General features: G+C 38.5%; 1 protein-coding gene across 5 annotated transcripts in view; it reads right to left on the reverse strand.

Annotated features, from left to right (window-relative positions):
* The window catches only part of INTS2 (integrator complex subunit 2), a 50,987-nt gene extending 44,682 nt beyond the window's left edge, over positions 1-6,305 (reverse strand). For 2 of the 5 annotated variants that reach the window (XM_061174988.1, XM_061174985.1), the window contains exons 1-5: positions 6,245-6,296; positions 4,676-4,982; positions 3,701-3,839; positions 1,462-1,564; positions 495-608 (exon numbers count right to left, since the gene is read on the reverse strand). In XM_061174988.1, the coding sequence (XP_061030971.1) occupies positions 495-608; positions 1,462-1,564; positions 3,701-3,839; positions 4,676-4,982; positions 6,245-6,263 (682 nt within the window). In that variant the 5' untranslated portion in view covers positions 6,264-6,296. Of the gene's footprint in view, positions 1-494; positions 609-1,461; positions 1,565-3,700; positions 3,840-4,675; positions 5,135-5,404; positions 5,462-6,244 lie in introns of those variants that run through there. The other 3 variants (XM_061174984.1, XM_061174986.1, XM_061174987.1) reach the window with 3 other exon arrangements.
* Between the last annotated feature and the right edge of the window lie 7,190 nt (positions 6,306-13,495).

Here is a 13,495-nt window from a genome sequence, read left to right on the forward strand (position 1 = left end):
AATAAATTTTCAAAAAATAAAATCTCAAATAAAACCCTATAAGTGTTTCTTCTTAGCTCAAAAAATAGGTCCTAGGGACTTCCCTGGTGGCGCAGTGGTTAAGAATCCGCCTGCCAATGCAGGGCACATGGGTTCGAGCCCTGGCCCGGTAAGATCCCACATGCTGAGAAGCGACTAAGCCCGTGTGCCACAACTACTGAGCCTGTGCTCTAGAGCCCACGGGCCACAGCTACTGAGCCTGCGAGCCACAACTACTGAAGGCCGCAAGCCTAGAGCCCGTGCTCCACAACAAGAGAAGCCACCGCAATGAGAAGCCCGCGCACCACAACGAAGAGTAGCCCCCACCTGCAGCAACTGAGAAAGCCTGCGCACAGCAAAGAAGACCCAACGCAGCCAAAAATAAATAAATAAATAAATTTATTTTTTAAAAAAACATAGGTCCTGTACATGCCCAAGCAAATATCTTCAATATCCCATTTTAAAATTACATTTACCTTCATTAAAACTATCAGGAACATTGGCCACCAACAGACACAAGAACCAGGCACCATTTCTAACATGGAGCAAGGCTTCAGCTACATCAACTATAGGAAGCAGGGATGGGAGCTCTATAAGAAAACAAAATCAGGGTTATTATACATTAAACATCTTTTGACATTTCACCAATGTCATTTAAAAGTAATTTAAATTAAAGTACTTTCTTTTCATAGTCTAGAGCTGAATTGTCCAGTAGGATAGCCACGAGCCACAGGTGACTATTTAAATTAAAATTAAATTAAACTAAATTAAAAATAGTTTCATTCCTCAGTCACACTAGCCACATTTCAAGTACTCCATAACCACACGTGGCTGGTGGCTACTGTACTAGACAGCACGACATGGAACGCTGTCATCGCTGTGGTGGATAGTGTCGGTCAAAAGAGTTACTTTCATGACAATTTTCTCTGCGTTTTTATGTCTTCTATCTTTTAATTCTGATCACGCATACCTAATATAAAGAGTCCAGAAAATACAAAACGTGCAAAGAATAAAAATAAAATCAGCTCTAATCCCATCACTCAAAGTTAATAATTTGAAAGATTTTATTTTAATCCCCCATGGGTATTACTTTTTTTTTTTTTTTTTTTGGGTATTACTTTTAACAAAACTGGGATTATATTCTACTTACCATTTTGCCACTTGCTTTTTTCATTTAACATATTGTGAACATTTTCCAAAATGATTAAATTTTAAATTTCTTCAAATACACCATTTTAATGGCTGCACAGTATGCTATACTATGGAAATAATATAATTTACTTAATCATTGTCCTACTATTAGTCATTTTTGACCTAAACTTTTAAGGTACATTCTTAATTAGGTGAACCTTAAAATAGCACAACACTCCAGGTTAAGAAGTTACACAGTATCATTTAACAAGAAACTATATCTGAAATTTATCTTAGCACTCATTATAGTACCTGCTTGTAAAATACAAAGTACATCTGCAGCTTCCTCCAAATAGACTGGACTCTCAAATAGCTCAGATGACTTGAAAAAAAATTCTCCACTGGACTCAGATACCTTTAAAAAAAAAAGAAAGAAAAAAGAAATGATGAACTCTCTTAATTTCAGGTAATGAATTAGATCCCTTACTATTTTTGTAATTATTTTTTGAGCTTACAGACCATGTCTCTTAATAAGTCATTAATATACTACAGTAGAATATGCAGTAGTGGATGAATCTGTACCAATTTAACCACAATTAGTCAAGTCACATTATTATTCCAGACATGCAATATGAGTCTTGATAATTTATATCTATACAAATATTTGGAGACATCTGGAATTAAAGATAAGACAAGCCAAAGAAATGAACTAAGAATGCTACCTACATAAGTTGTAGTTCAAAAAAAAGCTAAAAAACTGTAAACTTAAAGCAGTATAACAGCTATAAATTCACGTTCTAAATGAAGTGTGGGAAAAACAAAGAATAAAAATTTAGGTCATCAAAAGTACCAACCAGCTTTTCTGAAAATTTCCTACAGAAGTTTCATTGCTACATTTCCCATATACTGAAGGGTGCTGAACTGAAAAACTGGAAACCTCTCAGAGGAGGCAGGTCACTTATTTCATTAGAGGCATCAAGTACAGTATTAAGAAAAAGATGTAGGAAAATATTAGTTAAAATTAAAGACTGTCAAGAATTCCCCGGCGGTTCAGTGGTAAGGACTCTGTGCTTTCACTGCTGATGGCCCAGGTTCGATCCCTGGTCAGAACTAAGAGCCTGCAAGCCACATGGTGTGGCCAAAAAAATAAGGAAAATCAAAAATAAAAGAAAAAGAAAAAATTAAAGATTATCAGTATAGTAGAAAAGAGCTGAAGTAAATAACTTTGTAATAGAAAAAAAAAATAAGATTTGTAACGCATCTTAAAAACTATCTAGAACTAACTAAATCCGCCCCCTCCATCAGTATTTTCTTTGGAAACAGAATTTAGGTTTTTTTGGTCCACAATTGATAAAACTAAACTTTATTTATTATAAAATAACTAACCTTGAGATTCTCAAAGTAAAAAACATTTGCTTCTCAAACTCTGGGCCCAATCTTATATAAGACATCTTAATATGAAGATCCAATTTAGTTCTCTGTATGGTAACTCCTAACATTCACAAATTTAAAATTCAGAGTTTCAATTAACCATTATTGCCCAAAAGTCCATGACCTAAAGTAACCTATGTACACCCGAAACTAATATAACATTGCAAATCTTCAATAAAAATAAATAAATAGGGACTTCCCTGGTGGCGCAGTGGTTAAGAATCTGCCTGCCAATGCAGGGGACACGGGTTCGAGCCCTGCTCTGGGAAGATCCCACATGCCGCAGAGCAACTAAGCCCGTGTGCCACAACTACTGAGCCTGCGCTCTAGAGCCCCGAGCCACAACTACTGAACCCACGTGCCTAGAGCTCGTGCTCTGCAGCAAGAGAAACCACCGCAATGAGAAGCCCACACACCGCAGCGAAGAGTAGCCCCCGCTCGCCGCAACTATAGAAAGCCCGTGCAGCAACGAAGACCCAATGCAACCAAAAATAAATAAATAAAAATAAAATAAAAAATTTTTAAAAATTAAAAAATAAAAGAAAGAAAGAAAGAAAGTAACCTATCATTTTGCTGAGATGAGAGGTTGAATAGCATTCTTCAGTATACAGGAACAATTCAGTCATCTAGTGACTGAAGCTAGCCAAATATCCCACGTTCAATTCAGCTTTGATACTCTCCAGTCACCGTTACGTATGAGGTACATAATTCAATCAGTATCTAAAGGAATCTCACACATTTTTTAGGAATCATGTACATATTTCACAACATTTTATGGGAGAAATTATATCCTATAGAGATATTTTCAAATTTTGTCATTTATACAAGTCTTGAGCTATATATCTTTCTAAATATCAAGAAGCCATTGAATGGACTCCATACAGAAAAAAACCTTATGATAGAGAATGAAGAATAGGCATAAATTAGAGAAAATAGTAATTAGAAACAGCCTTTAAAAGCAGGCATTTAATATCCTTTCAAGCCTTTGAAAGGAAGACACTTACATAATAGAAATATGTGTACGAGAGGATGCAACCTGCCTGCCTTCTTGCCTGTTTCTACCTTCTATGTGTAGACATCAAGTCATGCATATTTTGAGCTGTGATTAAAATAGACGCACCTTGTTCATAATTGCCAAAAGTTCACTAAGCACAAGACGCAATCGACGAGGTGAATCACTGTGTTCAAACTCTAAAGTCAGTCCATGCTGCAGCTGTGATACCAGGATGCTCTCTCCACTGCCTCCTCCAAGTTTATGCCTAATAAAGTACAAACGCGTAAAACAATTATGAGAACACTGGCACAGAAATAAAAGCATAAAAATGATCTTTTATAGAAATAATCTACAAAAGAACGTATGAATTCTTTTCATATATTTCATGAATGTATTACTTCTGAAATATTTAGTTTTTCTATTTCAGAGATTCACAACCTGTGTAAAGACTCCATTACAACTGACAGTTAACTCCCACTTCCATTAACAACAGTGGCTCACTACTGGATCCACAATGGGGGAGGAAGGACAAAACAAATGTCCAGAATTTGGGGAACTCAGTACAAGCTTAACAAGCCACCTACAGGACTTCCCTGGAGGTCCAGTGGTTAAGACTCCGCACTTCCACTGCAGGGGGCGGGGTTTCCAGCCCTGGTTGGGGAACTAGGAACCCTGGTTGGGGAACTAAGATCCCTGGTCAGGGAACTAAGATCCTGCATGCTGTGTGGCAGAGCCAAAAAAAAAAATAAAAGCCTCTCAGGAGATTCCAATAAATCCTTCTACTCTAGGAGAACTTACCCTACCCACTTCCCACTGAGAGTAATTGGCCTAATCAGTTTAGCCTGAGTACAACAGTGTATACAGCCAAAGTTCTCAGCACAACATTTTACAATACGGAATTCAAAAGACCCTAGAATTTTAATTATAAATAAAGAATAACTTTAAAAAATGCTCTCCAAAGTTCAGATTCCCAATCTTCTCTTTTTTGGAAGAGTGCACTGCAATAAGAAGCCCTAAAATCTCCAAAAAATTTGATTCCCTCTTTTTAAGCAAATCCAAGTAAATACCAATCAATCCACATATTATACAGTATTACATTACCTAAGCTGCTGTTCTTTGCTGGCATCCTGTTCTAAAGCATGAAAGTCCACAGACAACAAAGCAACAATGGAATTGACAGCTTCCACTCCAGAGAGAAGACGAAGGATGAGTTTTTTATCCTGAGCCCAGCTTTGGCTCTGGTCAGCAGGAGCACAAAGTGCCATCCGCACCAAGCAGGGCAGGAGAAGTCTTAATTCTGGATCACTTAAAGATGCCAAACGAACAACATCCACCTTCTGCATTGCCTCAAAAGCAAAAGGACTGACAAACTGAAGGCTTGTACACTCGGTCATTATCACTGTTGATCCTAGCGGTTAAAAAAAAAAGTAGGGGTATAACTCCACATGTATGAGTGCCCCTCTTTTTAAAACCTCTGAAAAATGTGGTTTATCTTTAATAGGCCCCGATGTTGGCAATATTCCTGGCACAATTAAAGGCTCCCTATGTTTCTACTGCCACCTGGAAAATGAGAAAGAAAACGAGTATATTAATGTCTCTTTCAGACTTAGGGACCTTCTGTTCTAAGACTCCCACTTTGCAAAGAAGGAATATGAAACCCAGAGAGATTAAGTAACAGGCCCAGAGGAGTATTACTAGTCAGTGGCAAAATCCAAGGCTGAACCCTCATCTACTAAATCCCAGTCCAATACTTTCTCCACCGTACCGGTCCTATGAGTGCCACAATGCAAGTAAAAGAACAGCATAGTTAAGGACGCTCCTCTTTTGTACCTCTATTTTCACACGCCTACCCAACATATGTGAAGAACCATTAGGCTTCTCTTTCCCACCCTCCACGAGTCGGTGGAAGCACTGGTAAATCGCCTCACTAGTCAGAAGCTACGACAGATTCAACGCCCTGGAGACGTTAACACTATCCTATATCCCCTGTGTTACTAGTAACAAACAAACAAAAAAACCAGCTGTGGAGGTGCAATTAGCTGTGGGAGAAAGCTGAGTCCCACTTGGGCACTTCTCTGTCTTCAAGAGCAATCAGAAACAGAAAAAGCAAGTAGCAGGTCGCCAAAGCCATCCCCTTTGAGACCCACAGACTAGCAGAAACGTGGGTAACAGAGGGCTGGGCAGAAACGTTTTGCTTTTAAGCAAAAGGAGCTGGCCTTTTAACAGAGGGGCGGGCTGATAGAGCCGAGGCGCCAAGACCTGTGTGCTCATAGGTCTGGCCCCGGGCGTAACGAGAACCAACCAATCCCTCTGGCTGAGAAAAGTCGGGCAGGTTGCGGACGTGGACCCCGAAACGCTCTGAGGCCTGAGAAGTGAAAGCTTCATACCTTAAGATTTACCCTCCAACCTCCCGGGACCCCACGGGGATTCGGCGCCCTAGAGGCGGGACTAGAGGCGGGACGCGGTAGAAATCTAGAGCGCGGTCCGAAATTGGGCCTAGGCGATAATCCGGATTCCCCAGCCCTGGCTGTGCCCTGAGTCGACCTGGGCAGCAAAAACCCAGTCACCGGGACCAATCGGGCCAGCGGTGCGATGGGGGCTGGATGAGGACACCGCACAAAGGCACAGCCCGGACTGAAGGAAGGGGAAAGCGGAGGAGACTGTTTCAACCTGCACACAGCACCTTCATTCATCCCCAGCGTCTGGCTCCCGTCGGCCACCGTACTGGACTGAAAAGAAGGGTGGCTGTGAAAGGAAACCCGGAGACGTCGGCGATGATGCAACGGCGCGCATGGGCGGCTCCACCCCTTCCGCCGCCTCTGTGTGCTCTACCCAACTTCCCCCTGGGAGTTGTAGGATCGTGCAGTTTGCAGTCTCTTTTCCAGAGCATACCAGCTGAATCCTTTTAGATAAATCATTAAGTCCCTCCGAACTGCAGTTTCATCATCACAGGACTCCCGTGGCATTCAAATGACAACGTATGTAAAAGAAATGTTAAAGTTGGGACTTCCCTGGTGGCGCAGTGGTTAAGAATCCGCCTGCCAATGCAGGGGACAGGGGTTCGAGCCCTGGTCCGGGAAGAACCCACATGCCGCGGAGCAACTAAGCCCCGTGTGCCACAACTACTGAGCCTGCGCTCTAGAGCCCGAGAGCCACAACTACTAAAGCCCCCGCGCCTAGAGCCCGTGCTCCGCAACAAGAGAAGCCACCGCAATGAGAAGCCGGCGCACCGCAACGAAGAATAGCCCCCACTCACCGCAACTAGAGAAAGCCCGCGATAAGCAACGAAGACCCAAGGCAGCCAAAAATAAATAATTTTTTAAAAAAATGTTAAAGTTGCCCCCACTATTCTTTGACCAGAACACTAATAGAACCAGACTGTACACATTTCTTTCCATCTCTGCCTATAGAACTGTGGTGCCCTTTCAGCACCAGTTTTATAATCCTAGGATTTGTTGGTGAATTTAAAAAGTAATCTAATCCCAAGCCTTCTTCTGCTCTCGACCTCAACACACAGTCAAATTAAACATCTTCATTTTGGGTTCTCAGGAATCATAGATCCTTAGAGGACGATGGATGGAGTTTAAGGAATTCTCTAGAATCCGTGCAAAATTGTGAGTGTTTGACAGTTCTTCTGGAAAGAGGGTCCAAAACTTGCAACAACTTCTCAAAGGAGTTTTGATCACCCAGTAGATTGAGAACCTCTAGTCTCTATATTTTTATATTATTTCTGGTTCCTGATTCAACCGATGTGTATTTAACACGTTCTATTCAGCAGATACTATGCGAGGAGCTGAAACAAAAATATTTTACAGAGATACAGTACTTAATAGTTTCTAAAGCTTTGACAAAGGGATAATCTCTTTAAAAATAAGGTCTGCTTTCAACACGAAAAATCAGCAAAGGAAGAAAAGAACAAATGTGTGTTGCAGTGTTTCTCAAACATTTTTCCACCTGGCCCACAGTAATACATTTCACATTGTGACCCAGAGCACAGATACACATGTATACCCACATTTACATGGAAACAAACGTTTTATGAAATAATACACACATTACATGTTATGTATTCTATTTCACTTCTTTAAATTGCTGATCACTGCACACTAAAATTGATTTCACAATCAATTTCACAATGGGTTACAAACTGTACAACATTGTCACTTTTTAAACTGATAATCTATTAAGAACCTACTTACTGAACACTTGCTAGGCACTAGTGCTTTGTATCTGTTATCTGATTTAATTCTCTGAGGTAGGTAATATTATTTCCATTTTACAGTTCTGGGACTCAAGAGTGAGAGGTTAAGCAATTTCATTCTCCCTGGATGATCATTTCACAAGAGTGAAGGGAATTCAAACACTGGTTTGGAGGATGAATGAGAGGAGGAGGTGGATATGAACTAAGTGATTTTTAAGATCTCTTCCAATTCTGTTTATGATCCTGTAATCACTAATGGAGATACAACATGTACATCCATCTTGATCTGTAGAGAATAGCAAATCACATCCTACCTGAATGAGATATCTAGAGTGTAATGGTGATGAGTATTGATACTTATCTTCCTCCAAGTACCTTTCTCTTCCAATTTTTATCTCAGTGAATATTTCTAACACCCAGAGTTGCTCAAGCTAGAAACCTGGAAATCATCCTAGACTCCAACCTCTCCCCCTCATATCCACTTAATCAACAAAAGTCTTTCAAATCTACATTGTAATGTTTGCCAGTGAAATCATTTTTGTAATCATTCTATAGAACTCAGAAATCCTAGTGAAAAAAAGATTTATTCATGAGCTTTTGAGTTTTAGATCGGCTTCTTCTGAGGCCTACTCACTATCTATACCAAAACCAATTTTTAAAGACTTGGCAGATCAGATGTTTACTTAGGCAGATTCGGGAACTTCTAGAATGGTAAATAATGCTAGAAATTAACCTTTGATTATCAAAGGAGTATCTTACCAAAGGATTATCAAAAGAGTATCTTATATAATTATGGCATACCTTTTTGTTATTAAATGTTTGAGGAAATAATCCCTTTTTAAGACCAATGTGGTACTGAGGCTCATTACCATTTCTCCTCATGAAAAGATATGTTTCATCAATTCTATGATGACTTTTATTCACATTTTAACATCTCTGAAACTGGGACATCTTACAATTAATAGTTGTTAAGTTGTACTTCACAGCATTGTTTTTTCTTAGTGGTACATAAAATGTTTTGCAATTACTGGTGTCTTAGATTTGATGAAACATGTTGTATAGTTCCTATACTTTAAGTCCTGGATGAAGTGAACATTCACCTCTGACTAGCTTACTTTGATTTATTCTTTCCTACTTCAACTATTTGTCAATCAGACTAGGGGAAGAAAGAAAAAGAGAAACAAAAAAAGAAAAAAACAGTATCTACTGTGTTTCAGGTATACTAGGTGCTTTTATGTAAATTATTGCCCAGTAAATGAGCTTCAACAAATTAGGAGACTTAGGTATTTAAAGGAGCACCAATGTTCTTTGGAAATAGAATCACGGAATTTCAAAAGTAAAGGGATCTCAGGAGATATCTAGCTCCAGTTTTCTCAACATGGAACTCTTTATAATTATCCTCAACAGTGTGTCTATTTTACAAGATTTCTTCAATTGTTTCTGCCTGTCAAGACCTTTTGGACTCTTCTTTTATACTGGCTATCTGCTTTGGCTAAACATATCATATCTACATTAATTTTATAGGTAAATTGTTGAGTACAATTGGGTCCAGCCAAGGTTCTGTAACATAACATTAGAGACATCCCTCCAAGTTGACATAGCTCCACCAATCAAGCCTTTTTGGGTACAATTGTTCAACCAATTATGAATCATCCCAACTACTAAAACACTTCCCTGCTTAGGGATAAAGTTCACTTTCTTTAAGGTGGCACTCAAAAGACAGTTTTTTTGTGGTCTGACTCCTCTCTAGCCTAGACTTCTGCCATGTCCCACCATGGTGCCTCCATTTTAGTCAGTTTGAACTGCTTGTTTCCCAAATCCTTCATGTTATTCATGGGTCTTCTCCCCTACTGTTCCTTCTGTGTGGAATGCCTTTTATTCTCTTTATGTAGTAACCCCCAAGTATCCTTTAAGTCTCACCTCTAGTGTTCCCTTGTAAGAAATCCTTTCCTGACAAATCACCTATCTCTTCATTAGACTTAAGTACCCTTCTTCAGTGCTCCCAAGCCACCCTTTGCTTCTTTCCATCGTAGTACTTCATATATTACCCTGTAATTGTTAGAATTTTTAGTCTGTCCCTCTCACCAGAAAGTAAGTACTTTGAGGGCAGGATTCATATTTCTTTGCCCTTGGCACACAGTATGGCACTTACTATTGGTTTTTTTAATTAATTCAAGCATGAATTATGAAACCTTATTAAATAACCTGCTGAATGTGGATTTCCATGATCAGTTTATCAATGCTGTGAAAATAAAATATGAGCTTGATTTCAGCTATTCCCTCTCGTATATGCACTGTATTGTCACTCATACCACTTTAGAGGGCTTATCAAACTGTTTATACAAATATGTTTCTCAGTAGACTGAGGGCTTAAGGTCAAAGGTTAGTATCTCATTACTAGGGTAGATAATCAATTCGTTTATTGAACGAATAGTGCTTTATCCTGGCTTCTGATGATGTTGTTCCTAGAGTCAAGTAAATTTGTTAGTAGTTTCTAGGACGTAAGTTTTTTAAACTTTAAAAACTGGGCAAGTTGTACATTTCCATTCTTCCAGAACCCTTCATTTTTACAGTGTTTCTGAATTCATATCTTCAAGTTTTTTTCAGCACTCAGGATGTAATTCGTTTGGGTATGGAGACTTGAGACTCCTTTAAATCAGTTAACTGTCTCAGATTTTAACTCCATCATGTTATTTTACATTTTAGAGCCTGAAGACCCTTCAAGCTGTTATCTTTTTAGTGGGGGTAGTTTGGGACAGAAGGGAGATAAAGCTTGAGTACTAAATACTTTACTCTGTATCTTTTCCATCCTTGCTCTTGCTAGAAACATATTTGTTCTTGCCATTAAGCATCTTTTTTCTCTTGCCAGCCTTAGTTCATTCTGGATTTGACTCTTCTAGAGAACATAGGTATTATATTAATCATCCCTCACATTTGTATTTTAAAAATTTCAAAGTGTTTTTTGCAGTTTCCTTGGAGGTTCACGAAGCTGGTTAGGAAGATATGGTTACGGTTGAGTTCATGTACAAATGAGCAAATTGAGACTTCGAGTGGTTTGATGATTTGTCTGAAGTCACAAGCAAGAAGGTGGCAAAACTAGGAGTACAAGAATCCTAATCCAGTGATGCTAAACTATTTCTACTAATGTGAAAAAAGTTCCAAGTAATTAAAATTTTATAACTTCATTTAAATTATTTGCAAAACTCACACTAAAGCTAAGTTCTGTAATTTCTGGTATGTTACAAGAAGTCTATACGAAAAAATATTACAGTGCCTTACTACATGCTAAGTGTTGCATTGGAACTGTATGCAAAATAGACCAAATTTCTGCCCTCATGGAGTCATTTGGTAGCAGAGGCAATCAATTATAAACTGCAAAAAACACTATGAAGTCCCCATATAGTGTGTTACAATAAGAATATATAACAATAAGAGTATATAACAAGGGGCCCTGATCTGAGACAAGGGTATACGTGGTAATTAGGGGGAGGCCTTAAGGCAAGAAAACCGTGGGACTTTCAAAGGACTCAAATGCCTAGGAGGCTAGGAGAACACAGGAGAAAGGCCCATTCTGGGGCTGGTGGAGAAGTAGGCAGAGGACAGATCATCTAAGACTTTTGGTATCTATCTTTAGAGCAAGAAGCAGCCATAAAGGGTTTTAAGCTACCAAGTAAAGAACATACTGAAAGTAGAGAGACGAAGTTAGGAGGATATTGCAGTGGTCCACCCAGATAAGGTTCTTTTACCTAATCACCTTTATAGCATTGCATAGTGCTAATTTAGACTAAGGTCAGGCCAATAGAGATAGAAATGCACATATATAATAGTAAATACAGAAGACCAACAGTTTTTGATGACTGGTTACAAGGAAGAGTTTGTGGTTTGCACAACTGAATGGATGGTAGTGCCATTCACAGTGACAAGAAACACTATTAAGGACCGGGTGGTTTTTGTGGAAGAAGATTGCTGATTTTAGTTAAAAGTAGATTTACTCAAGAAAAAAAAAAAAAGCAGAATCAAGACAAACTCAGGCATTCTGAATGCAAGCCTATAAGACACTACATGGTTTGGGGACTGTTGAAATGTATCACTCAGTAAGATTTTTTTTTCTCTGTAGTAGGGAGTGGCAAAGTAAGGAAGTTTTTAAAACATCAACCTTTCACCTTCACAAAAGGTCATTCCTGAAACAGTTCTGGTGGGTCGCTCTGAAAGAAAAAAAAACACCTCAAACAATATTAAGCATAATTTCTGGTTATAGCTATAGGACCCTGAGAATGAGGGTTCTTTAGTTTTCAGTCCAGGATTGATGTCTTCTAGCATATACACAGGAAGATATTGGACACTGTAGAATTAGTATCAGTATAGATGACTCAGGAATACTTTCACAACAGTTAAATTTATCTTTTACCATGAGCCGAAACCACAGACTCTCTTCCTTTCTCTTTTGTTTTTGCTTACGTGAACCCTTCAAATAACCCAGTGTGCCCTTTGGACTTTTATACTCTTAACTATATGTTCTTGGGGTCATGGGGAATTGACTTATCTGAACTAGTTGTTAATAGAGCAATACACCCTGAATATCTTGTTAAGCAAAGCCTGAACATTTCATTTAACATGCCCGAGAGATAATGGTTTCCATTAAATGCCCGTTTCCCTAGAAACTAACATTTCAAAGGTTATTTACTACAAATAGTTTGAATAGAACTCAAACAGCATTTCTAACTTTATCCTGAAGTAGATGTTCTGCCTCGAGACTTCTTAAAAACCTACAATGACCCTATAGCTCCAAATATTTAATAATTCTGTAGTAACAATTTTGTCTCGGGCATATTTTGATAATAAAATCATTAAACAGAAAAAAATGTTAGAACATGTTGTAATTTTGATTCTAGAATTGTGGTAAATGTATATTTGTACTTTTAGTAATAAGCTGATATTATTTCAAGTCACCTCATCCAGTTCATTAGCAAATACATACAGGTATACCTCGGAAATATTGTGGGTTTGGTTTCAGGCCACTGCAGTAAAGCAAATATAATGAAGTCACATGAAATTTTTGGTTTCCCACTGCATGTAAAAGTTATGTTTACACTATACTGTAGTCTATTAAGTGTGCAACAGTATTGTCTAAAAAAGCAATGTACATACAATTTAAAAATACATTATTGCTAAAAAATATTATCATCTGAGCCTATAGTACCAGTAACATCAAAGATCATTGATCATCATAAGAAATATAATAATAAAGTTTAAAATATTGTGAGAATTACCAAAATGTGACACCGAGACACAAAGTGGGAAAATGTTGCTAGAAAAATGGCACTGATAGACTTAACGCAGGGTGCCACAAAACTTCAATTTGTAAAAAACCCATTATCTGCCAAGTACAATAAAGCGAAGTGCAGTAAAATGAGATATGCCTGTACACTTATGTAAATAATGTGCTACTGATATCAAGAGGCCAAGGTCACTTGCATGTGCAATATGTTCCTTGTAGAACATTTCAAAATGTTCACCATATTCCACGATTTTACCTCTCAATCTGTAGTTCTTAATTCATATGGAGAACTTGGCAGAAGTTCTGCAAGAAAAGATTCCCAGGGATTCACTACCATCTTGAGCTTTCAAGTCTTAGATTTTGCCATGATGTAGCACAGTGGGTCACAATGTAAAAAGTATATTTGCCTAAGGTAGGGAACATGTCTGTCTCTAAGCAGCTT

The sequence above is a fragment of the Eubalaena glacialis genome, chromosome 19 (genome assembly GCF_028564815.1).
Source record: "Eubalaena glacialis isolate mEubGla1 chromosome 19, mEubGla1.1.hap2.+ XY, whole genome shotgun sequence".
NCBI lineage: Eukaryota > Metazoa > Chordata > Mammalia > Artiodactyla > Balaenidae > Eubalaena > Eubalaena glacialis.